The following is a 23,601-nucleotide window of genomic DNA, read 5'->3' as shown; positions in this document are numbered from 1 at the left end:
CACACTTGAAGCTAGAAGGCCACTTCAGTGATTGGAGATTGAGGAGATTTTGATAATGTTCTGCAACAGTGTGTGTTAAGGATACATATAAACTAAGCCTGAACTTGTTTACCAGAAATTGGCAAAGTAGGTCAAACACCTGCTTTAATTCTCATATACACTGGAATGACCAAGTGTGCGCGAATCCATTAGGACAATCACTAGTTCTTTGTGAAGTAAGGGTTATCTAAGAACTGAAGCCATCATCATTTGTGGTTGGGGCAATCAAGCTCAGAAACTTTGGAATTCCAATTAAAAATACGGTTGCATCTGCAGTATGATTTGTGAGCCTTGATCTGTCTGAAGACAACAGGAGCACGATCAGGCCCTTTTTAGAGGGAGCTCATCCAATACGATCCAACTGTCCCATGCTGCCTTGTCCATGGTTTGAGGCTTTACAAACAGATTAAAGGAAAAGCCAGACAGGAACATACAAAAATATTTAATGTTTTCTTTCTTCTCTTTAGAGACAGGCATGTGTTAAACATATATTGCAAAAAAACCACACAGCTAGTCAGAGGCCTTAAGAATACTGCATTTGAAAAGTCCATTCAGACGATCAATAGAAATGCTGCAGAGGATTAAGGCTTTGCATAACAACGAAGGCTTAAAATCAAAAGGGAAAATGACCCACATCAGTAACCAATTATAGAACTTTTGTTTTCCTCATTGAACTACCCAATACAGCTCTGTGCAGACATCCTGAGAGAGGAGTTTACTGTACATGAGTTCAGGTAATCGGTGCTAGTAGAAATAACACACACACACTATCAGAGGTGAAAGTAAGCTGGAGTGTCCCGGTGCACTGGTCCAGCAAGAAGCCATCCAGCTGGGGAGGGAAGGCGCACTCCCAGCCTGGCTCCTGGGGTGTCCTGTAGGCTGCTATGCTAAGCAGCTGGCAGCCAGGCAGGCTAACGGGACTAGCTGTGGAGCATGCCCTCACCACTCTGGGACCGTGCCCGCTCTGAGCGCCCCTCTCTAGTTCCAAATGCCATTTTATAAGTGTGAAATGGGCGGGGGGAAGAATCCGAAGAGCCATACCATTTTTGGAGGGGACAAATGAAGTGCGTATAATTCCCACATTGGCTTTTTGGCCAGAGCATGGTTGGGAGATGTGCTGTTGTGATCTGTTTTCGTCCACCTAAGAAACCATAATTTCTCCACTATTAGTGGCTAAACATCAGCTACAACCCTGAACACACCATGCTTCAGTTTCCCTTCACTGTTTTATCTGAAGATAATGGTATATTTTCAAATGAACTTAAATGACTTGGGAAAAGGTCAGTGGGACTTTAGGACTTTGAAAATGTTATCCAACTTCTTCAGTCCAGGCTAATGGGTGCTTCCTTTAAACAAACCTTTCAATTTCACTGGTACGTGTGACCAACATTCCACATGTCATCTATATAGATCCTGAGCTCATCACCTAGAGCACAGCAGTTCTGTTTGGTTCCAGTCTCCAGAATCACCCCTGCAGTCTAACTTAGCTGCTTTGCATTTCTCTAACTCTTTGTGTTAGAGGATCTGAAAGCACTTTGCAAAACCATACTACTTCACAGCTCTTCTGGGAGTGAGACCTAAATAGATGGTTCTGTTTCCCTGGTGGGCAAAACAATCTCTAGGGAGGAACAGAGCTGCTGTTTAAAAGTACCGCTAACACAGCAGTTTAGGATAAGTGACTACAAACAAGCAAAACTACCAGTGGAATTTAGACTATCAGAATGAAATTGCTCACACTCGAATTTAACCAGTCTACTGGGATTAGCAGCCTAGCTGTATAAAAAATGCCTCATGCCATACAGGGGAATGAGTATTTATTACCTGTTTTTGTTCTCATCTGGAAATAACACAGTGCTCTCTAATTCCATATAGGCTTTGGGCTCATCGTGAGTGTTCTGCCCTCTGCATAAGACACTAAATTATCATCATACTTATTTCTAGGCAGCAGAGCCAACAGTTTCCACGGGGCAACATGGGGCAGGGTGGCTCTGCACAGTCAGAAAAGCTGGGGACAAGGGCAGCCAGCCCTTGGGGTGGGCCAGAGTATGGCATGAATCCCACCCCCAACCCTCAGAGCTGCAGAAAGTGCACAGAAAAGCCCTGCAGCACAGTACTCCAGCAGTGATTTAAAGGGCCTCAGGAGGACACAGCCCCAGCTCTCTTTCAATCACCAGGCCCTGGAGCATTTGCCCCCTTTTCCTACCCCTGTTGGTAGTACTGTGGGATTTCCTTGGAGGTCTGTCATATAAATACTGGCCTACGTCACTCTGCTTATCTTACTCACCCTGCTTAAGCTTATGAGGACAGCAGCATGAAGTAGAGTGACAATGTCATTTTGCTATTAAACAGATTACAGTATACGTTTTTAACTGTTTATAAAACGTTTTGGAGCTTCAGAAGAGCACTTCTTTCCTAACGAATTCTGTCACTCTCTACATGCAAGAAAATGATTTTACTCCACAATATTTTAATGGAGCTGCAATTGACCCGTCTGCTTCTTCAACATCACATACATCACTTTCCCTAATGACACGTCTAGCAAAAATACTTTTGTTTGCCAGCATCATTGCACAGTATCGCTTAGGTCTGAGTTACCTTGCAAGAGGTTAAAATGTTTTTGGGACTTAAAGATTACCCCCACCCTAAGGAAATCCAGAGAAAGAAAGAAGTTAAAACCAATACTGACTAATTTCCACAGGATTATCCTTATTTTAAGATAGGCTAAAAATCTTTACAACATCTGTTTAATCATGACAATCTAATAGCAAAAGTAGAGTCCCAACATGCTAGTGTGAAGTACTCATGAATTTTGTGCAGTAAAAGACCTTCCTGAGAGCTAGCAGAATTCAACTTGCAGATCTGTTTGTAAGAGCATTACTCTAGCAAAGCAAACCTGAAGAGGCACACAACAAAACACATATGCAGTGTAAGGGACATTTATAAAACAAAATTAAGCTTGCCCCTTGTAGTGAGAAAGCAAATTGGAGTTGGCATAAATTTTGCCAGCTGGCACTATGCTTCAGATGCCTGGTAAATGTCAATGGGCAGAAAATCTGGGTGGCAAAAAGGAGAAGACAGATGTCAATACAGAATAAGGAAGGGGTTACCTGTGCAGCAAGAAGATGAGACTATGCAGCAAATGGACAGGCCCTCTGCAGAGGGCTATATCTTTGCAGGTGTGGCACCATTTGACACTGCCTGAGTGGCACTAGCTAAACCAGGTGGGTGCCTGTGCATGGAGAATGTCACACCTTTAATCAGATGTTTCTTCAGAGCGTGTTGTCAGATTGGTAGGAGCATTAGGTTTTTATAAAACCTCTTTTCCCAAAATGAATGCAGCTACGATGGGAGACATGACAGAAGATGCTCAGTATCCTCAACAAAACTGCAGTCCCCTCCTTTGGTTTTGTTCCAAACAGATCTTTTCTCCAAAGCTAGCAGAGATATGTTTTTTAAGGAATGGCAAGGAGGAGCCACTCCCTACTCTTTGTGACAATGAGACCAGTAATCTTACTCCTCCAGAGTAGTTGCAGCTGATGAGTGATATCCTTTCAGCCTGCCTGTCCCTTAGCGCTGCCAGTATCCTTCAGGGCATACAGCAGCTTGCAGAAGAACTCATATGAGAAGAAGATGAAGCCAGTAGAAACAGCAGCCTTCAGCAAGCTGGGGGAGAGACCCTTGAACAATCCAACAGCCCCCTCCTCTTGCAAAATTTGCCCAGCACAGTCCAAGAAACCCTTGTAGGTCCGCACCTAGGGGACAAGAATTGAGAGCATAAAGACACCAATAACACTAGCTCAGCTCACCTGAGCAGGATTCTCTCGGTAACCTCCCTATTATATATCACACATCCAGGAAAGGAACTCAGAGATCTTGAAAGAGAACCGAAGGCTGTATCTAAAATGTATTCTACTCACACATACAAGGAAGATTCCAGAGAGATTCACTATGACTAATTGTCAGTGTCAGAGAATCAATTTGAGCAAGCACCAGTTTGTAGATGCAGGCATCAGAACCACAAATTGGCAACATTCACCATTATCAGCAATAGCTTACACACCAACTGAATGGCAAGAAATTCTTTAGACCAGGGTGGGCAGCCCATGGCTCTTTGAGCAATTCAATGCAGCTCCTGATCAGAGCTGGGGGATAGGTGTGCCATCCGCTGCTCTGCGCACGCGCCCCAGCGCTTGGTGGGAAAAGCACGTAGCAGTGGCAGTGACAGCAGCTCCAGTGAGTCACTGGCATCAATTCTGAGCAGGGCTGCTCTGGAGGAGGGCATTGAGTTAGACTGGGGACGCATGGGGCTCGGAGAGCCTGGTTCGGGGTCGGTGTGCGGGGGGGGACTGGGTTACAGTGGGGAGCTGGGAGTGCTTGGTTCTGGAGGAGGGGAGGGAGATTGGGTTACAGTGGGCGACTGGGGGTGCCTGGCTCTGGGGGAGGGCATTGAGCTACGTATTATATATTTATTTTTATCTATTTGTCTATCAAGATGTATATTATATCTAAATTAGATAGATAGATAGTGTAAACTCTCTGATACCCAGTGACCCCAGAACTGGGAGGTTGTCGGACATATGGGAGGTTCCAGTATGTGCTGGGCAGCTTGGCATGAGGACTGCTCAGCCGCAGCACAAGGAGCTGCTCCAGGTGGCTGTGGCGAGGAGCTGCTCGTCCATGCTGCAGCAAGAGGAGCCACTCTGAGCAGCCACGACAGGCATGAGGAGCTGCTTTGGATGGCTCAGTTCGAGGAGCTGCTCAGCCACACCAGGTGCAAAGAGCTGCTCTGGGCAGGATGCCACGCCACACAGGGAGCTGCTCTGAGTGGCACAGTGCCACTCTGGGTGGGAGAACAGAGGAACTGGCAGCTGCAACAGAATACCAGTTAATAGAGAAGTGTGACTATTTGAATGCTGGTAAAAAGAGAGTTTACTGTAGATAGAGTCCAAAGAGCCAGGTGGATAGAGTCCAAACAGCCATTTAATATATATTTATTTTTATCTATCTATCTATGGCTCTTAGTCCCTAACTGGTTGGCCACCCCTGCTTTAGACCTCACGCACTGTTCATGCTACAGAGTTTGCAGAGCAACTGCTTCAGAATGTGTGGGTATTACTTCCATACAGACTCTCAGATTTGTAGGCCATAAGGAATCATCATGATCATCTGGTCTGACTTCCTGCACTTTTCAGGTCAGAGAAGCTTACCCACCCTCTCCTGTAATAGATCCATAACCTCTGGGTGAGTTACTGAAGTCCCCAAAACATGATGTAAAGACTTCAAGGTGCAGAGAATCCATGATTTACACTAAGTTTAAACCTGCGAGTGATCCATGCCGCATGATGCAGAGGAAGGTGAAAACTCCACTGATCTGTCAGTCTGAGCTGAGGAAAAATTCCTTCACGAGTAGTGTTTCCTGTAAGCTGTGTGCTTGGGCTGCCTCTCAGGAGCACCTGAAATGCCGCCTCGCTCATTAGCGAAGCACCCACAGCTAGGTTTGTGTTTCTACTGGTGATGCACACAAAAATTTTTACTCCATGAGCAGATGGAAAAACATCCACATATGGATGGAAAAGATTAGAGGAAACGTTGTTCCCAACTCCAAATATGGCAATCAGTTGTACCCTGAGCATTTTAGTAACACCCAACAGCCAGACACCTGGGAAAGAATCTGCTGGTGTGACTCCAAGCCTGTCTCATCATACCACCCCCACCATAAACTTCTCAAACTTGGTATCTGAAGCCAGTTAGGTTTTTCGCTTCCACTGTTCCCCTAAGAAGACAAGGCCAGAACTTCACTCCTTTGATGGTTAGAAAACTTCATCTAAACTTGTTGGTGGCCAGTTTACATCTATTTGTTCTTGTGCCAACACTGATGCTTAATTTCAATAACTCCTCTCCTTCCCTAGTATTTACATCCTTCCCTCTGAGACTGTGTATCTGCCATTGCTTCAAAGACTGGGTACAACCCAATTTGCACATCAGGCCACTATAAATTGGAAGGAAATTTTTCATATTTGGGGCCAAAAAGCAATATTTCCCTAACACGGTTTTTAAAATGGGTGTCTGTTTCATGTGGCTAAGGAATGCCAGAAGTATTTAATGTACTTAGATTTATAAAAATCTCTTTAGACACCTACAGTGGACTGAGTGCTTATTTCATAAACTAAAATAGAAAATACAGGAGCAAGAATAGTTCATCTCATCTTAACATGCAACTATTCACCAAAAAAAAAAAAAAAAAGATCCAAACTCCTCAAAACTTTCATTCATCCTGTCTCCAAGAACACAATGCAAGTGAGGCAGGGTCAGATTTTTAAAAAGTATTTAGGCACCTAGTTCTCACTGAAATCAACGTGAGCTAGGCATCGCCCATGAAGTTAGTTTACAGCCACCAGTCCTGGCTCTCAGTGTTCCATGCTGTTATTTAGTTCTAATTTTTCCCCTAACTGTACTCTAAAGGGCCCAGTAAGCACTGGAAGCATTGGTAATACTATGAGATAATACTAACCTCCTGTGGTTTGACACCAGTCAGGTCTCAAGGGTGCTGAGCTAGAGATATTCAACCTGTCGCAAAAATTCTGCATTTGGCCAAGGAGTTTAATTGGGTCATAACAGACCACATGTCAGAGTTTCAACACCAGTTTAACAATTACAAAATTAGTAAGACTTTTTTTTTTTTTTTTTAATTGTGGTTAGTTTTACTCATTGCAGTATTTTACTTAATTTCAGGTCTTTCAGAAATATTTGTTTCTAGAAGAAAATAGTCTCCTAGTCAAAGTAGCTGCTTATCTGAGATGACTTGTCCACCCCAAATAACTACCTATTAAGAGGATTCACTCTAGCATCTTGTGAACGATTCACCCAACATCTCCATGGTTTGGTGAGTCTAGAAAGAAAATAGAACCCTGATCAAAATGCTACACTCAACTTTTCTGGGTAACATATATCTCTTGCCCTACATTCAAAACATATGAAAATCAGTTAGTTATTCAAAATATCTCTTACCTGCCCAAAGGTTGCTCGAGCCTGCTCAAAGCCTCCCACCTGCAGCCGCTTTTTGAATAGGTCAAAAGGGTAAGTAAGGGTTTTGCTGATAACTCCAGCACAACTGCCACATATGAGGTTTTTAAAATTACCTGAAAATCAGAGAAGCAGAAAAGGGAATCCACGAAGCAAATGGAAGATTAGAATGAAGTTCTGATTTACAAAAGCCCCATGGGAAGTGAATCAGAGCCATTTATTCCCAGACTGTAAGAGCAGAAAGGACCATTAGGCTAATCTACTTTTATCTTTTGCATAAAACAGGAAATGGAAGACTGATTTATTTATTGATTTATTCTGCAACTCTGCAGTTGTAATACAAAAAGACACGGTAATAGAAGGATTTATCATCAATAACCAGACAAGCTTTCAAATGGTTAATGCAAAGAATTCTAGAGATTGGTAATAGTGTGAGAAACCTTAGGCTCAAATCAAAACAGGCTGGCAGAAATCAGAAGTTGGTACAATTTGGTGGTTGTACAGAGGCCCATGGGAAAGGAATTTGGTAGTTTTAATTTACGTCGTAATTGATAAGCATCCCCAGCACAAAACTACCATCACTATCTGCTGTCTAAGGCTGAGTGAACAGTGAGGATGAGATTTCTCACATTTAGAAGGTAGTCTGTCTACTTGAGAACACTCTGATGGAGCAGTAATTTGCAGCAATACTACCCATGCTGTATGTAATCTGGTGCATCCCATCTTCAGGGCTGGTGGAGCCCATCTTCAAGGCTGTCAAGGTGCCACTTTTTATCAGCATAAAATTCTCTTAAGAGCCCAGAACAGCCAAAAATCAGGGGATCATTATTAAAACAATAACTTGAGAGCTTTTCACTGCACCACAACAATCCTCTGGGGCAAGAAATGAGGGAAAGGTAGAACACAGCTGTTCTAAGATCCTGTACTCACTGAGAGTCTTATCTACACGTTATTTCTGAAATCAAAGGAGATAAAGGCTATATCAGCAACGTCTTCCCAACGCACAAGCAACATGACCAACTGGAGAAAAACTCTGCAGTCCAGTATATTCTATCTTCCTATCTCCTGTTCTTCTGTGGATCTTATTACCACAATTATCTCAGTCCCACACAGTTTTTAATGTATTTATCTTCAAAACAGTTCTATGAGGTGGGGCAAAAAGGCATTTTACAAATGGGGAAATGAGACACAGCGAGATTAAGTGAATTGCCCAGGGTCCCACAGCAAGTCTCTGACAGGAAAATAAATTGAACTCAAGACCGAGTTCTAGGCTAGTGCCCTAATCACTGGGCCATCCTTGCTCTTCCTCCATGACTAAGTATTTCACAGTCTGAAGCACCTACCTGCATTCTTCCCTTCTGATGGCCTCAACCATTCACACACTTGTTGCAGGAGATTGTAAAAGGAGAACTGGAGACCAGCATATGGAAAGATAGCGATAATAGTGGGAGTCAAGCCCCTGTAGAAGGTCAGAAGCCCCTCTGTTTGGTACATGGTCACCACAGCATGTCGAAGGTTTTGGTAAACCTAGACAACAAGAAAAAGGCAAATTCTCTCATGACACACACTTATAATCAGCTATCCAGGAATCAGTCACATTCCTGATACAGATCATGAGAATTCCCACCTCTTAACATACAACAGCTTGATTTTTTAGCACAAATACATCTGTGGCATAGACACTCAGTTTAATCTTTGAAATCCTGACAATAATTGAAACAAATTGATAGAATAAACATGGATTTCTTCCACATTAGACTAACTGAACCAACCAACCCTATAAAATGAAGTTTTCAGACTCTGGCTCTGAACAGAAAAAGCAAGCCCCAGAGATGTGTCCCCATCGCTGAGAACATGCTGGGGTGAATAGCTTCAGAAAGTGCCAGTAAGGGCAGGCTAGCAGGATAGCTATTAAGGAACGTGGAGCAGAGGGTAACTACAAAACAGCAGAATTCACACAGTGTCCTTCAAAGAGTCTTAGTTTACAAGAGTGACGTTAAATTTGCGAGTCACAGCTTTTTGTTTAAGAAACAAAACATCTCTTGCTCAGCGTTCTTTGACCGGTGACTAGAAAACACCAGTAGTCAAAGAAATATTGTACTAAAAATTCTAGCTACTTTTTACTTTTGGTAATTTTCTGAAAAAGTTGAGATCACCAGCACTTGTATTTGTATGAGATGGGTTTTCCTTCTCATAGATTTGTTTCTCCATTTACTCCTGCACTGAAGCTCTGACACTGAATGCATGGAGATGCATTGTGAGTCCGCTGCAAGCCAAGCAAATATACCATAAGAAAATGGCTCTGATTCAAATTAAGTGTCTCCAGTAAGAACAGAGGGGAGACAGAATTTGGCTAGAGGAGACAGAGCCTTATATAAACAGGGATATGAAACTGGATTGCTAGAGAACCGCTCTAAAAATTCATTCTTGTAAGAACCTGCACATGCCTCTTTGGACATTTTGCATGTTTATGAGACGTTATGCAGTAACGAAAAAAGGATAATATAATTTTGAGGTGCATTAACATCAGTGTAGTAAGACAAGGTGACTCATTCTCCCATTTGGCACAGGTGCAGCCTCAGCTGGATACTGTGTCCAGTTTTGGGCACGACATGTCAAGAATAATATGGAGCAGCACTATAAAAATTACATAAGATTTAGAAACCTGACCTATGAGGAAAGATTTTTTTGTTGTTGCTTTTTTTTTAAAAAAAAAAAAAAAAAAAGCTGTTTAGTCTTGAGAAAAGATGACTGAGGGGGAACCTGGTAAGAGTCTTCAAATATCTTAAGAGTTGTTGTAAAAAGGATGGCAAAAGACTGTATTCCATGCCCACAGAAGGTAGAAAAAGTAGTAATGGACTTAATCTGAAATAAGGGAGATTTAGATTACATAATAGGAAAAAAATTCCAACTATATAGCTAATTAAGCAGGAGAATAAGCTTCTAAAGGGAGGTTGTGGAATCCCCATTACTGGGAGAACAACAAGAAGTCCTGTGGCACCTCATAAACTAACAGATATTTTGGAGCATAAGCTTTCGTGGGCAGAGACCTGCTTCATCAGATGCGTGAATGGGCAGTGGGGTTTCAGAGGGGTATTCAGAGAGTGGGGTCCCAGTATAAAAGGGAGGGCCAGAGCTGACAAGGTCTATTCAGTCAGGGTGGAAAAGGCCCATTAGTATGTATGAAGAGAGGAAAAAACAGGTCAGATAAGACAGGGAGGATACGTTCCATTGTCAGTCTAATGTGGAGATGTTAACACCTAGGGCAGAGAAGCTCCTTTTGTAAGTAGTAACAGAGAGAAAGCCGTGCTAGTCTATACACTAGCAAAACAAAAAGCAGTCAAGTAGCACTTTAAAGACTAGCAAAATAGTTTATTAGGTGAGCTTTCGTGGGACAGACCCACTTCTTCAGACCATAGCCAGACCAGAACACACTCAATATTTAAGACACAGAGAACCAAAAACAGTAAGCTAACCTAATAAAGCTCACCTAATAAACTATTTTGCTAGTCTTTAAAGTGCTACTTGACTGCTTTTTCCTTTTGTGAGGTGCGAGCCACTCCCAGTCTCTGTTTAATCCTTGGTTAATGGAGTCAAATTTGCAAATAAATTGCAGCTCAGAGAGAAATCATACATACTACTGATAATGGGCCTTTTCCACCCTGATTGAATAGACCTTATCAGCTCTGGCCCACAAAAGCTTATGCTCCAAAATATCTGTTAGTCTATAAGGTGCCACAGGACTTCTTGTTGTTCTCAAAGATACAGACTAACATGGCTACCTCTCTGATACATTACTGGGAGGTTTATAACAACACGTTAGAGAAAAAGCTGGCAAGGATGGTCTAAGTATACTTGGTCCTGCTTCAGTTCAGGGGGCTGGACTAGATGACATCTCAAGATCCTTTCTAGCCCTACATTTCTATGATTCTAGGTTTAAGACATGTTTGTCCCCTTAGGAAGAGCAAATGAATAAATCCCTTGTGCAGCTGAGCAAATCAGCCACGCCAAAAAATATATATTTCCCCCTCTCTGTTAGGACAAAGGGCATGTGTCAGTGGCTCGAAGGATAATGGGGTAGATGAGAATATTACCCATTAAGAGCTCCAGCCTTCCCAGATCACCTGCTCAAAGATGTGCAGTTTTCAGTCTTGCCCATGCTAATCTGAATGAAACATGGCTACCATCAACAAATATGACAAATCTGAAGGTCCTCTCCCCTAACTCGTACCTTAGGCTCACCCTGAGCAGCAAAGCGGGTGCGTAGTGTGTCAAGGGGCTGAACTGTCATGGTGGCAGTGCTAGCAGCCAGGCCTCCACAAACAAAGTGCACAATGAAGTTGCGGGAGTTGTATGGTGTGGCTTTGTGCACCAATTCTGTCAGGAACTCAAAGGTCACAAACTTACAAAGAAACAGAAACATAGGTCACAGAGAAAACTCTTAACCAATACCCACAACCCTCCTGTTTCTTCCCCAATCTCACAAAAATAAATAGATAAATCCACCATTTCCAGTCTCAGGGAGCATGTGCTCCAAGGACACAACTATCAAACTGAGGAAAATTCTTGCCATTCAGAATCTCTAGTTCCCCATTTAAGACAATACAATCTGGGATTTAAAACAAAAAAGACAGATCCCATAGAAAGATCCGATTTTAGCTCTCCTCTCTACAAATTATTAAATAATACATATTTGGCTCTTATATCACCTTTCAGCAAACACAAATGAATTAAGCTTCACAACATCATGTATTATCAACACTGTCATCCTCAATGAATAGAGTTGGGTAAGGGAGTGGGAAAGTTAAGTGACAAAACCAAGGACTCACAGCACAAACGCTCACCGTGCTCTTGGCCTACAGCTCTACCACCACCAAATCACACTGCCAGAGTCTTCACTTTCGCGTAGTAAAACCTCAATTGTCCAACATTCCATTTTACCCAAGACCACCTGGGGCAGTGTGGGATAAAACGGAATGTTGGATAACCAGGGGGCCAGATAATCTCCCCCCAGCCCCACAGCTACCAGGAAATGGCTCCCAGCCTGCAGACAGCAGCCACCCACCTGGGGCAGCTGGGGTTCTGCACCCCAGACTGCTGGTGGCTGCTGGCCCAGGAAGTCAGTCCTGGGGAGCCAGCCCTCTGGCTGCCACTAGCCCACCCTAGGCAGCTGGACCAGGGAGACAGCCCTGCAGCAGAAAGCAGCCAGCCAGCAGCCCAGCTGGGGAGCCACCCCACCTCAATTAGCCAACATTTTCAGTTAGCCAACCAGTCAGTCCGTCCCAATTATGTTGGATAACTGGGGTTTTATGTACACTATAAACGGACTAGCACTACAGCTGGGTAAGCAGTGGGTAGCTATGACAAGATTCAGTTGCTGACAAAGCCTCTATAGCACCTAAAATCTTTAGAACAAAGCTAGCCCTGAATGCTCTCCTGATACTTCACCTGGACAGCGCCATAGCTGATTGAAAGCAGCTGAGCAGGCACATGTCCCTTCCAAAACGCTGTCAGCCCTTCTTCATGGAAGATCCGGTGCATGCTTTGCAAGATGCCATGATATTTAGCTAGTGGGTTTTTGGAGGAGATTTGTTCAATCTGTAGCTGAAGACAAACAAAGAAAATACTTTACTCTGTAATCTGCTTTAATGGCTTGAACTCAATCTTTATATAACACTCAATGGCCTACATTAATTAGCTCACTTCTCCCCCACCTTGTGTGCCCCTGTGGCAGCTACAACTAGCTTAGGTACATTACTGCTGGGCCTTAGGAGTTGAGAGCAGAACAAGAGGTATGTACAAGGCTGAAGTGCTAGGATATTCAACAAAAAACATTAATAAACCTATATTAAGACAGATAAATAGGAAGGAAAAAGAGAAGGAAGAATGAGAAAAACACAAGAGCTAAGTACACAAAAATAAGAGAGAGAGCAGCAAAACTACACTCATTTGATAACACAAAGCGGAAATGGCCCCTCGGGAGAAAAAGCCCTGCTCATCTTGTATAATCTGCATTTAACTCACACATAGAGAGGTTTAAATCAAATATGCAACAGTTTCTGGGTGCACTGTGACACTGCCAATGGTTTATTTAAATACTATAATAGGTTAAAAGAGAAAATGCTCCTGTTTCTTATTCTCTTGCATGTGCCTCTTCCAGGTCACAGGTGTGTCACGGCGGCTGTTGGGAAAGGTACCTGAAAACGAATCTTGATGACATCCAAAGGGCTGATTACAGCTCGAGTGACAAATCCGGATGCAGATCCTGCCAGAGCTACCTCTGTAGCTGAGATGGATTTTGCTTCAGAATTGGGGTCATAGCCGACCATCACTGCCTGGTCCACAAGCAGCCTTCACCAGCATCAACCTTCAAGAGTGCTACAGGTCAAACACAGGAGAGACAGAACAGGAGTTTTCAGGGAGAGGTCTGCTTTGCACAGAACAGTGGTCACAAACCAGTAGATCCCAGAGCCTCTGACAAGTGATCCTGACTGATTAGGCTGGGAGGCCATCAAGTGCCAGGAGTTCAGCTGCCCCTTCCTCCTCTGCAGTGCTTCTCCTGCCTTGGAGCTGCCACCTGGGAGCCTCATACTTACTACACAAGGTAGAGGAGGCAGAGGAGAAGGGCATGGATGTCATGGTGTCCCCCTACCACTGTACCCCATCTCCACAGTAGGTGGCACAAGCAGGCTTGGTATAGAGCAGCTGCACCTACGTGTGAATGTGCTCAGCAGACAAAGTGGCAGCATGAACCTCTATCGCTCTTGTTGGGGGGGTGTGTGTGTGTGTCACTCACACAAACACATGTTTAAGAAGCAGTCCTGCAGCTCCTTAGAGATAAACAAATTTAAAAGTCTCTAAGATTCCACAGGACTGCTTATTATTCGTGAAGCTACAGACTAACGCAACTATCCTGAGACTATTTCACATACTTTCACGCTCACCTCCCACCCCAACACATACGTGTGTTACTGTTCTATTATTTCTTTTACTTTTTCCAAAGTGCGTTATTACAGGTTCTTTGACTGGTCTGTACATTTAATTTTTATTTCTCTCATGTTTAGATTTAATTATGTGAGTAGCCAGTTCTAAAATGCCTAATAAGTCATGGCAGGATTAATCCCTATGGTAATTTTTTAAATAACACATAACAAGGTTTTTTGCTTCTACTCTTTGTACAGATTACCTTGATATTGGTGCAAATAATAAAATTAATTCCTCTACTGTGTTCAGAATACTAGCTGGGAGTCTCCTGAAATCACACATGATCTCCTGGAGGCTCCTGCAGCCAAATCAGATTGCGTGGTCTTGCATTGCTCCTAGAAGCATCTGAAATGGTACTGTGACCCCTCACACGTGCGAGGCAGGAGGTCTCCACATGTTGTCCTGGCCTGTAGGTACTGCTCCCCTTCCCCCCAGCTTCCATTGGCCAGGAAAGGGGAAGCAAGGCCAACTGGAGATGAGGGGATGGTGCCTGTGGATGGGGGGAGCAGCATATGGCACTATTTGCCCCTTCCTCCCTGAAGCCATTGCTGGACACACCAGATGCTTTTGAGAGTGGTGCAGGGGTGGGGTTGGGTTGAGCATGCCTAAGACCCACTGTGCCAGGCCCAGAGAGCCATCTGAGGTAAGTGCTACCCAGCCAGAATCCATATCCTGACACCATGCCCCAGCCCTCAGCCCCCATTTGAACCCTAACTCTCCACCCCAGGCTCACCCCAGATCCCCTCCCACAATCCAAAACCCTTGGCCCAAGACTAGATGCTGCACCCCAACCTCCTGCCCCAACCTGGTGAAAAGTGAGTGAGGCTGGGGGAAAGAGAAGATGGAGCAAGCAGGGCTGAGCACCAGAGAAGGGTGGCGCAGGAAGAAGGCCTCAGATAAAGGTCATGGAAGGTGGTGGTGCCAGGGTACTTAGGTTTGAGGTAGATGTTGGATTGCATTTAAATTCAGAAAGTCATTTTGTGCTCAAAATGGTTGGAGACCACCGTCACAGAATCATACAACTGGAAAGAATTCTGAGTGGTCAAATCCAGTCTCCTGCACTCTTGATGGATCAAGCACCATCTAGACCAGCGTTTCTTAAATTTTTGGAGACCACCAAACAATAGTAATTTTTAGGCTGAACACCTTTGATAATTTTCTAAAAAAAAATGTCAGACAAAAAAAAAACCCGATAACAAATACAGCAAAAACAAAATGAAATCATTTAATCTGGTATCATAGCAATGAAGAAGTAACATTGTTTTAATAACAGAAAATATACAAATAAGGTGCACATTGCTGCTACTTGCTACAGCACACCTGGGAGTTGTTCATGGAACATAGTTTAAGAAACACTGGTCTAAACCATCCCTAATTAATGGGTAACCGGTTAAATGGTTAAACTAGTTAAATGCTAAACAAATTACACTTACTGGTTAAGGTTAAACAATAGGTGCCAGAGCAGCCCTCCAGCCCCAGGGGGCAGCTGCAGGCAGGAGTGCTCCAGCCCACTGACAGCAGCCCTGGTCCCTGGGGTGCCGCCAGCGGGGGTGCTCCCGACTGGCCAGAGCAGCCCCCCTCATCCCCTTTCATCCACCAGTTAACCAATTAGACAGGATTTTACATCCCGATCCCTGACTGATATTTGTTCAGCCTCCTCTTAAAAACCGCCAGTGATGGCGACCCCACAACCTCCCCAGGCAATTTACTCCAGTGCTTAACCACCCTGACAGTTGAGCTTTTCCTCATGTCCAGCCTAAATCCCGCCCCCCTCCCCCCGCCGCTGCAAGTTAAGTCCGCTGGGTCATGACACATCCTCACCAGTTAAGCAGGGTGATTTCTCCACCTCCTCCCTTCGCAGGGGAGCAAAAGGTCCCTGTCACCCCACAAACTAGCCTCAGGCCGGGGAGTGTTTTGGAACGTCAAAAGGAGCCCCCTGAAAACTGGTGGGCGGCGCAGGGGGCGGATAGGCTCTCGGCTGGCACGTGCGCAGGGGCCGGGACGGGGCTGGGCCGGGAGAGGCCGGAGGCTGGGCTGGAGCGAAGCGCCGGGGGCGGAGTACGGGGCTAGACGGGGACGCGCCGGAGGTTCCAAGGACGGTGGCGGGGACGCGCTGGGGGGCGCAGTGGATGCTAGCGGGAACGCGCCGGGGGTGGGTCACCGGGCTAAACGGGGACGCGCCGGGGGCACAGTGGATGCTAGCGGGAACGCGCCGGGGGTGGGTTACCGGGCTAGACGAGGACGCGCCGGGGGCCCGAGGGACAGTGGCGGGCACGCGCCAAGGGCGGCTCCCGAGTGTGGCTGGGGACGCGCCGAACCCGAGGCTGCCCTAGGTCCCGGCACCTCAGCCATTTCCTGTCAGGCCGCAGCCCGAGGAGACCGTGAGGACACCACCGCTCACCCAGCCGGATCCCGACGTCTCCTCACGACGTTGCCTAGAGCCGCTTCCCGGCTCCTGACAGGGGCCCGTTGTGAGCCGCGCAGACAGCAGACTGCGCATGCTCAGGAATCCTTAGCGCCCGGGGCCTGCTGGGAAATGTAGTCAGACCGGACCTCGCTGTCTACTAGAGGGTGGGACGCGTGTGCGCAGACGGGGGGCACCGCTTGCTAGGCTCAGGTGGCAGCGGTGTCGAGCACTGCCCTCCAGCCCCACCAGCCCGGGGTCTTGGAGCCGGGCATCCATAGGTCGCAGGCAGTTGGAAAACAAAGGAGGCGCCTGGTTTTTAACCCCCCTTTGCAGCCACCCCCTTTTCCCGAGCACCCCCCCCCCCCCGCACTGTATTGCAGCCGCTCCGGCAATGCCAAAGGCACTGGGCAGCAGCAGGCGCGCGCCGCCCCCACGAGCTAGCAGCAGTAGGGAGGGGGAGCTCTGGCTACGCCCCAGAGGGGGGCAGTGGGAGCCATGGAACCAAATAGTAATCTCTCTCTCCAGCCTGGAAAGCACTTTACACCTGCAGTACCTGCCAGGTAGTGGCCTAGGCCAGGGTGAGCAAACATTTTTACATGGGACCTCACTTTTTGTCCCCGATCCTGTCTAATGTAATCCAAAGTTCGGTTATGTTCATAGGGGGGCAAAAAAAGCCCTTTTGGCACATCTAAGAAAGTAGGCAGACTACAGAATCATCATCCATCAACATGTAAATGTCAATACACATACATTAAAAATGGTAACGTATTGCAATGCTTTTAATGAGATGGATGAGCCTGAGATCCAGCTACCAACCGTACTGTACCGTGCCTTATCCAATTTCACACAGCCCAGGGGGGCCCACCTCACTGTTTGCACAGCCCTGGCCCACAGAGAATGGGATAGGCTCTGACGTCAGGTGGATAGGCAATAACAGAGGAGGAGGTAGGAGCAATAAGGCTGCCTCTCCTTCATGCCCCAACTGGCCTGGGATAGATGCTTCAGCCTGATGCTTCTATAAAAATGCGTGCTCTGTACCCCCAACCCACTTCACACCCACCCCACTCACTGCTGTTGCTGGAGAGAGGGGTCAGACCATTGGACTGGCCATGCGCAGGCCCCCTGGTGCTCCCAGCAGGAGAGTGGGGTCAGGTTGCAGAGGCTTGCAAGCTCCTGACTCTGCTCCCTGGCAGAAGCAGCAGCAAAGTGGAGTAGGACAAACCTTAGACAACGCTCCCTTGGCCCAGCTGGAACAACCAGCAGAGAGGGACAAGCCCATGAGCTCTGGCAGGGACAACATGTGAGCATCGGCTCTGCCCCTGCTCCCAGACTTTTTAATTTCAGCATCCCCAGTGCAAAACCTTTACACAATTATAACAAGTGGCATTCAGCCACTGTTCCCCTTAATTCCTTCCACAAATTCAGAAACATTCACTAGCATTCCAGCCATCTGCTGTTAGGGTGGAATTGAACTCTCTTCTCTCTGCTTCTCCACTCCCTCCGCCCAAGCTGTCCCAGAAAAGCAGTTAGCGTGATTGGAGGAAAAAATCCCCCACATCTTGATTTTTGCAAGAAGGGGAAAAAAGGAGACACTAACAAAATCACTTCCCCGTTTTAAGGATCAGGAGCCAGCCAATCCTGGTCGCAGGCAGCTCTCCCTCTTTCAGAACAGGTGCTTGTGCCTCCAAAGGCAGTTATCACATCTAGCTCTAAAGGGGCCAGGTATTTACTTTACAGGATCAAAATTCAACTGAGGGAAGTTGCAGGTAGATAGCTTGCCTAAGGATGGGGAAATTACATTGACTTTGTGTTCCAAATCAAGATTCACAAGAATTGTGTGCTTATTTTGTTTTGAAATTCAGCACAACTGCCATGTACGAGCCACTATGGAGCTAGGCAAGACTTGTAAGCCAGTATAAAAGGCGTAGACTAACTACGTAGAAAACATCCCAGATTATGATGTGGACGTTAAAGTCCAAAAGCATGTTACTCTAGCCTTAAAATTACCTTTTCTACCCTTTTTCCCAAAAGGGATTTTATCGCATATTAATCAGTCCATGAGAGCCACTGAAACCAAGAGGAGCACAGAATACAGCATCTGCCAAAGCAAAACCATTTCATTAAAAGACAGGATGATTCTCTGACCCACTTACTCCTTCTGCCCAGCTGGTTTTCCATGAGGTTGTGACTTTAGTTTCCTAAATTAATGGCAAGAGTGATAAAGGAAATGTATGCCTTATGCAGATTTGTACTTTACATTTATATAGTCTTCATTCCTTCATGCATTATACCCATTTTACAGATGAAGAAATGAAAGCAAATTAAAATGAGTCTCACAGGCATTTGATAGTCCAGCACAGAGCTGGTATTAAAAATGTTTGGCTCTTCACTCTGTACATAGCCCCTCCCCATCTCATGGCAGTATATACAAAGCCAGAGTACCACACCAAACTGCACCTTTAACATTATGTACTACTCCCACTGGGAAGTCATTGATTATTCATGCTGGTTTGGCAGCAAATATTTGGTCATATTACTCACTCACCTTCTAACATGACCAGCTCGTAAGGGGATATTTTGTTACTTTTGTGTAAAAATAAAATGAAATGAAATACTGAAATCAGACAAACAGATTTTTTTTTAAATGCAGCATTAGAATCATTCTGGTTTTATGTGGAAGCTGAACATTTCTCCAAGGAGCCAAAAAGCATAAACATGTTGTTAAATATAATGGGTGTCAGCTGCATTTTTAATGTATGAACCATCTCATTGTTCTGTGCTTATAGCTCCTATTTAACCAATCCAACCCTACATAGTGCACCAGTAGCAGCTGAAAACAGCTGCTTGGTTGCTGTGGTAGTAGTAGATAGTCAAAGGCTAGTTAAAAGCCTTTTATGGATAAGATGACTGGACTGGACCTTTCAAGCCATATAGTTTTTGCTTGTTATTTTTAAGCAGGAGGTGTGTGCGCACATCCATGGTGGTGGCTGTATGTGCATGTGGAAGAAAGCCTTGAAGAGATCAATGACTTACTGAGAAGGGATTTTTGACCAAAAGCAAGAACTAAGCACCATCATTAATACTGCACAACTATATAAAATAGCAACAAATGCTTTTGGCTTCCTTTACAATCCATAAGGAATTTTTCTAAGCTTTCAATGGAAGATAAAAACCAACGAGAATGTGAAGGTGTCCCAGTTCAACATTATGAACAAGTGTCCAAGGCAAATCCTTGCAAGTTTGGCTGGGATGCTGACTAACATAGCTGGTGCAACAAAGGAAAAACACTGAGAAGTTCCCACTACATAATTTAGATATTGCCAGACAGAATAACCTGCAGAACAAATGTGATGAAAATTCCTAATTAAACCAGAATTTTTCTTGACAATTGAAGGAGCTTGTATCTCAGTCAGCCTTTCAATTATTGTGCTTTAAATCCCACCATGGAGCTTAGGAACATAATCTACACAGACCAAAGGGTTAGAGCACAGGTCAGCAACTGGGTGCCAAGAGCAGCATGCCAGGCAGGAGCTCAGCCCCTGTCCCTCCTTCCCCATGCTGCCAGGAGCTTGCTCAAATACACCACGCCTGTGGATTAACTCTGTAGCCAGCTAATGCTACCAACCACCACCCAAACAGTAAAGCTCTGCATCTTACTTTATTTATTAATGAAGCTGTTGTAAGTAGGACTGCTAGTGACTTTAAAAAGTCACCAGCACTTGGACTGTACGTAGAGGTCAAAAGGTCAAATTTTGGCATTTGGCCTTGGAAAAAATTGCTGACCCCTGGATTTGAGAGATATTGATGGAGATGGGTTTTCAAGGACCATTTCACTACTGATACAGCTTATTAGTATGATCCAGACAAACCATTCTGGTCTCAATTCAAAGTGCGCTTGGAACCAGCTCACACAATTGGATGTAATTCATAAGGCAGCCAGGCCAAAGTGCAAATCAAGCAAAAACAAAACAAAACAAAAACCATCCATGTGTCAGTTGGAAATACAGTTACTGTTCTTACAAGTCACATTGAAGTCTCCCGCTCCCCTTCATTCAGTAAAAGACCAGCAATAAACTACCTGCAAACTATCAGACAGAAGTCATATTGGATACACCACATCATTTTCCACAGCCGGTTCCTTCCTGTGTGTCAGCAATTCATGCCCATTTGTAGAGACCAATAAAAAGTTTTGCGAAAGGAACAAACAAACATATAATCTTTAGATAATGTACAAAGGATCTTTGATGTCTGCAAGCAGCAGATAGGACCTCTGTATGAACCCAGCAAATATATGCAGTTCTCAATTTATCTATCTAGTAGGATAAAGGACATGGGGATCTCCTCCTTAGCACTGATTTATATGTTACTTGGCTAATGTTTTGCTCAGATAATGGAAATAACAGACAGATGCTAAAGTGAAGAATTCATTGTATATTTATTATTCACAGTTAATTACTATCTACCAAATGCTGCTGCAGAGTTAAAGGATTAAGTATGTAGGCCTTTTTTTTTTTTTTTTTTAAACACTGATTTTTTTTTTTTTTAATATATGTACACACAAGACATATGTCTGCAAGGCTGCATGATATACACCAATTTCAAAATAAGGAAACAATCAAATGGTCCAGGTGTAGTATGCCATAGACTCCTTTTCCAAATCATTTTAGAAAGAAGACAAAGTGAATGACAGCTAGCAAGGACAGGGAGAGAAAGTAGTACTCTACAGGGTAGCTCTCTCTTTCATCTGCTGGAGAAATAAAGTGTAAGGCAGAGTCCATCTCAGGAATAAAACATTTGTAACACTTAGTATAAAAAAGGCACCCGCCAACACAGGAACGTCTCCGCTTGGGCAGGAAATTTCTGCTGAAGTTTAGGAGGTTGATTGTTGGGGTGAAGGGTCCTGCCGCACGGCTGCCAAGAGGAAACAATGCAACTGAAGATTGGCACAAAGCTCTGCAGTTTGATTCATCTCCTTTTTGTCCAAATAATGTCAAACTGTTCTGGCAGAGGAACTAATGTCATTAACGAATGCCACTGTGGTGAGGGAAAGGGGGAACGTAGTCACCAAGCAGGCTGCTGTGAACTGGCAGCGAAAAGAAAAAATTCCACTTCATAAATTGCATAACACTTGCATGGGCAGGGGGAGAAAGCAGAGAACAGGGATGCCACCTCCGTCTTTTCAAGATGCCAACATGATTATAAATATCCCTACCCAGCCTAAAAGGAGTCAGACTGTTGATGACATGTGTATGTATGAACATTTGCTAGTAGCTTAATGTATACTCAAGTACTATTTCTGGAGGTTTCCCCGTAACACAAAGCTTCCTGTACATTTCGTCAGACACCTCCGAACTATTCTCTCCCACCATGGTGCTTTGAGAGAATATTGCTCAACTTCACCCCCAAAGTTTGTCCATTTTCCATAATACTTAGTCTTGGCTTAGTGCAGGGGACTGAACTAGAAGACCTACTGAGGTCCTTCCGATCCTATCAACAGTCCTAATGATGCAATCCTTCTCTCCCCTTTTTCCCCATGGCTCCTGGCCACAGCTCCCTGCCCTCAGCAGCCTGTGCTGCCACTTACAACACTGTATATGCCTTGTATTTTCCCTTGGAATAAGAGTCAGATGGTAATACTAATAGTAAAGCGCCATCTTTTTTGTTGTTTTAATATTCATTGATAAAACTACCCCTTTCTTCCCCCTAAAAATATTTACACATATGAAGGAAAAAAACCCTCTGGACTGTCTTTTTAACTTAAACACAATAAGGAAATAAGGGAAAAGGCACTATGGAAAAAATTAGACTGCTCAACCATACACCTTTAAAAAAAAGTAATCAAAATAAAAGAACCAACTTTGATTGTAGTTTGGAATTTCTCAAAGCAGCTCTGACTTGTGGGGAAAAAAAGCTTATCTCCTGCACTCTGCTCTGAAACTGCTGCATCTCAGAGGGGAGAGTGGCTACGGAGAAAGAAAAATAATAATAAAAACCCCACCATCCTTTCCCAACTAAAAAGAGCTGAATGCTGAAGGCAAAAAGCAGTTTGGGTTGTGTTTTCTTTTTTTTTTTTTTGAAAAAGGCAGGACAGCGGATTTGTTTCTTCTCTCAAGTCCCTCCATGTCAAATGAAGACTGTTTGGATAGAGAGAAAATACCAGCAGAGTTTCTCCCTTTTTCTTTTTTCGGCATGGCTAGGACTTTATATGGCATTAAAACTTCATGCACAATGGACAGAGGAGATGGAAAGAGGGGTTGGGGGGAAGAAGAGTGACTGAAAGGGACAACCTAGGGAGCAGCTCAGAAAATGTTAATATTTTATGTAAAGGTAAATTTTGGCATTAAGTTGAACTCTCCCTCTCACCCCTAAAGTTCCATAGTGAGTGAAGGAAGATCACTTTGTGGCAAAGAAGTGATTCAGCTTTTATCATCTTGTGATTTTACATCTCCAGCTGTAGTTAGACTCTGTAATTTGTATTTACTGTTTCTCTGGTTTCTTTAAATAATCTCTAATATTTATCTCTAGATGTTCCGGTTCACTGGGGTCACATAGTTGCGTGGAAACATGCCCGTCTGTCCATGGCAGGCTCCTTTCCACCAGTTGGGATCAGAATTATCGAGGACCTGGATAAAGTCTCCACGGCGGAAGCCGAGTTCACCTTCCTCCTGGGGGTCAAAATCAAAAAGGGCCTGAACGTACGTGGGTTGCTACATGGGGGGGAAAAAAAGAAACGAGAGTGAGTCATTTACAGCTTACAAACCTCCCACTTTTCCAGTTTTACAGGCTGCGTTATAGCTCTGCAACAGAGTTCCAGTGCCACTAGTAAACATTTGGGCTGTTCCATTTCTCTGCACATTGACTCCTTTCATCAACTGTGATAAGATGCTCAGAGGGCAAGTTTAGGATACGCAAGGCCTTTGAAAGTGTCAAGTACATCTAAAACACAGGTTACAATACAACTCTATAGGTTGGACTGTTGGGCGTTTTCACTGGAAGACATCCTCTTGTGACCACATCCTAACGTAGGCCTTGGTGTATTTGCTACTCGGTCTGCCCTAGATACTCCATTCACCTTTGCATCCTTGCCCCATTGCTCCCTTTCCTTTCTGTATCCCAAAAGCTTCATTACTCTTACTCAGTTTGCTTCT

The 23,601-nt window shown here is 44.6% G+C and overlaps 2 protein-coding genes across 5 annotated transcripts in view; both read right to left on the bottom strand.

The window, feature by feature from the left end:
- Nucleotides 1-468: 468 nt before the first annotated feature.
- On the bottom strand, nucleotides 469-16,526 carry SLC25A19 (solute carrier family 25 member 19). Of its 4 annotated transcripts, XM_075014858.1 has the most exons (8): nucleotides 16,448-16,526; nucleotides 13,260-13,440; nucleotides 12,511-12,666; nucleotides 11,294-11,464; nucleotides 8,406-8,589; nucleotides 7,048-7,178; nucleotides 6,863-6,928; nucleotides 3,657-3,791 (listed from the first exon to the last, which is right to left on the bottom strand). In XM_075014858.1, exons 2-7 carry the CDS (start codon nucleotides 13,389-13,391, stop codon nucleotides 6,881-6,883), a joined length of 822 nt encoding a protein of 273 aa, XP_074870959.1. In that variant the 5' UTR covers nucleotides 13,392-13,440; nucleotides 16,448-16,526; the 3' UTR covers nucleotides 3,657-3,791; nucleotides 6,863-6,880. The 4 variants fall into 4 exon arrangements, with proteins under 4 accessions (XP_074870957.1, XP_074870958.1, XP_074870960.1 ...); XM_075014856.1 differs by lacking the exon at nucleotides 6,863-6,928 and having other exon boundaries at nucleotides 469-3,791; XM_075014857.1 differs by lacking the exons at nucleotides 6,863-6,928; nucleotides 16,448-16,526 and adding an exon at nucleotides 15,868-16,441 and having other exon boundaries at nucleotides 469-3,791.
- A 4,338-nt stretch (nucleotides 16,527-20,864) lies between these two features.
- GRB2 (growth factor receptor bound protein 2) overlaps nucleotides 20,865-23,601 on the bottom strand; it is a 75,979-nt gene continuing 73,242 nt past the window's right edge. Inside the window, exon 5 of the mRNA XM_075014868.1 lies at nucleotides 20,865-23,160. Coding sequence (XP_074870969.1) covers nucleotides 22,975-23,160 — 186 coding nt within the window. The 3' untranslated portion in view covers nucleotides 20,865-22,974. The remainder of the gene's footprint in view (nucleotides 23,161-23,601) is intronic.

This window comes from Carettochelys insculpta, chromosome 20 (genome assembly GCF_033958435.1).
Source record: "Carettochelys insculpta isolate YL-2023 chromosome 20, ASM3395843v1, whole genome shotgun sequence".
Classification (NCBI taxonomy): Eukaryota; Metazoa; Chordata; order Testudines; family Carettochelyidae; genus Carettochelys; species Carettochelys insculpta.
This window is presented reverse-complemented; position numbering and strand designations above follow the sequence as displayed.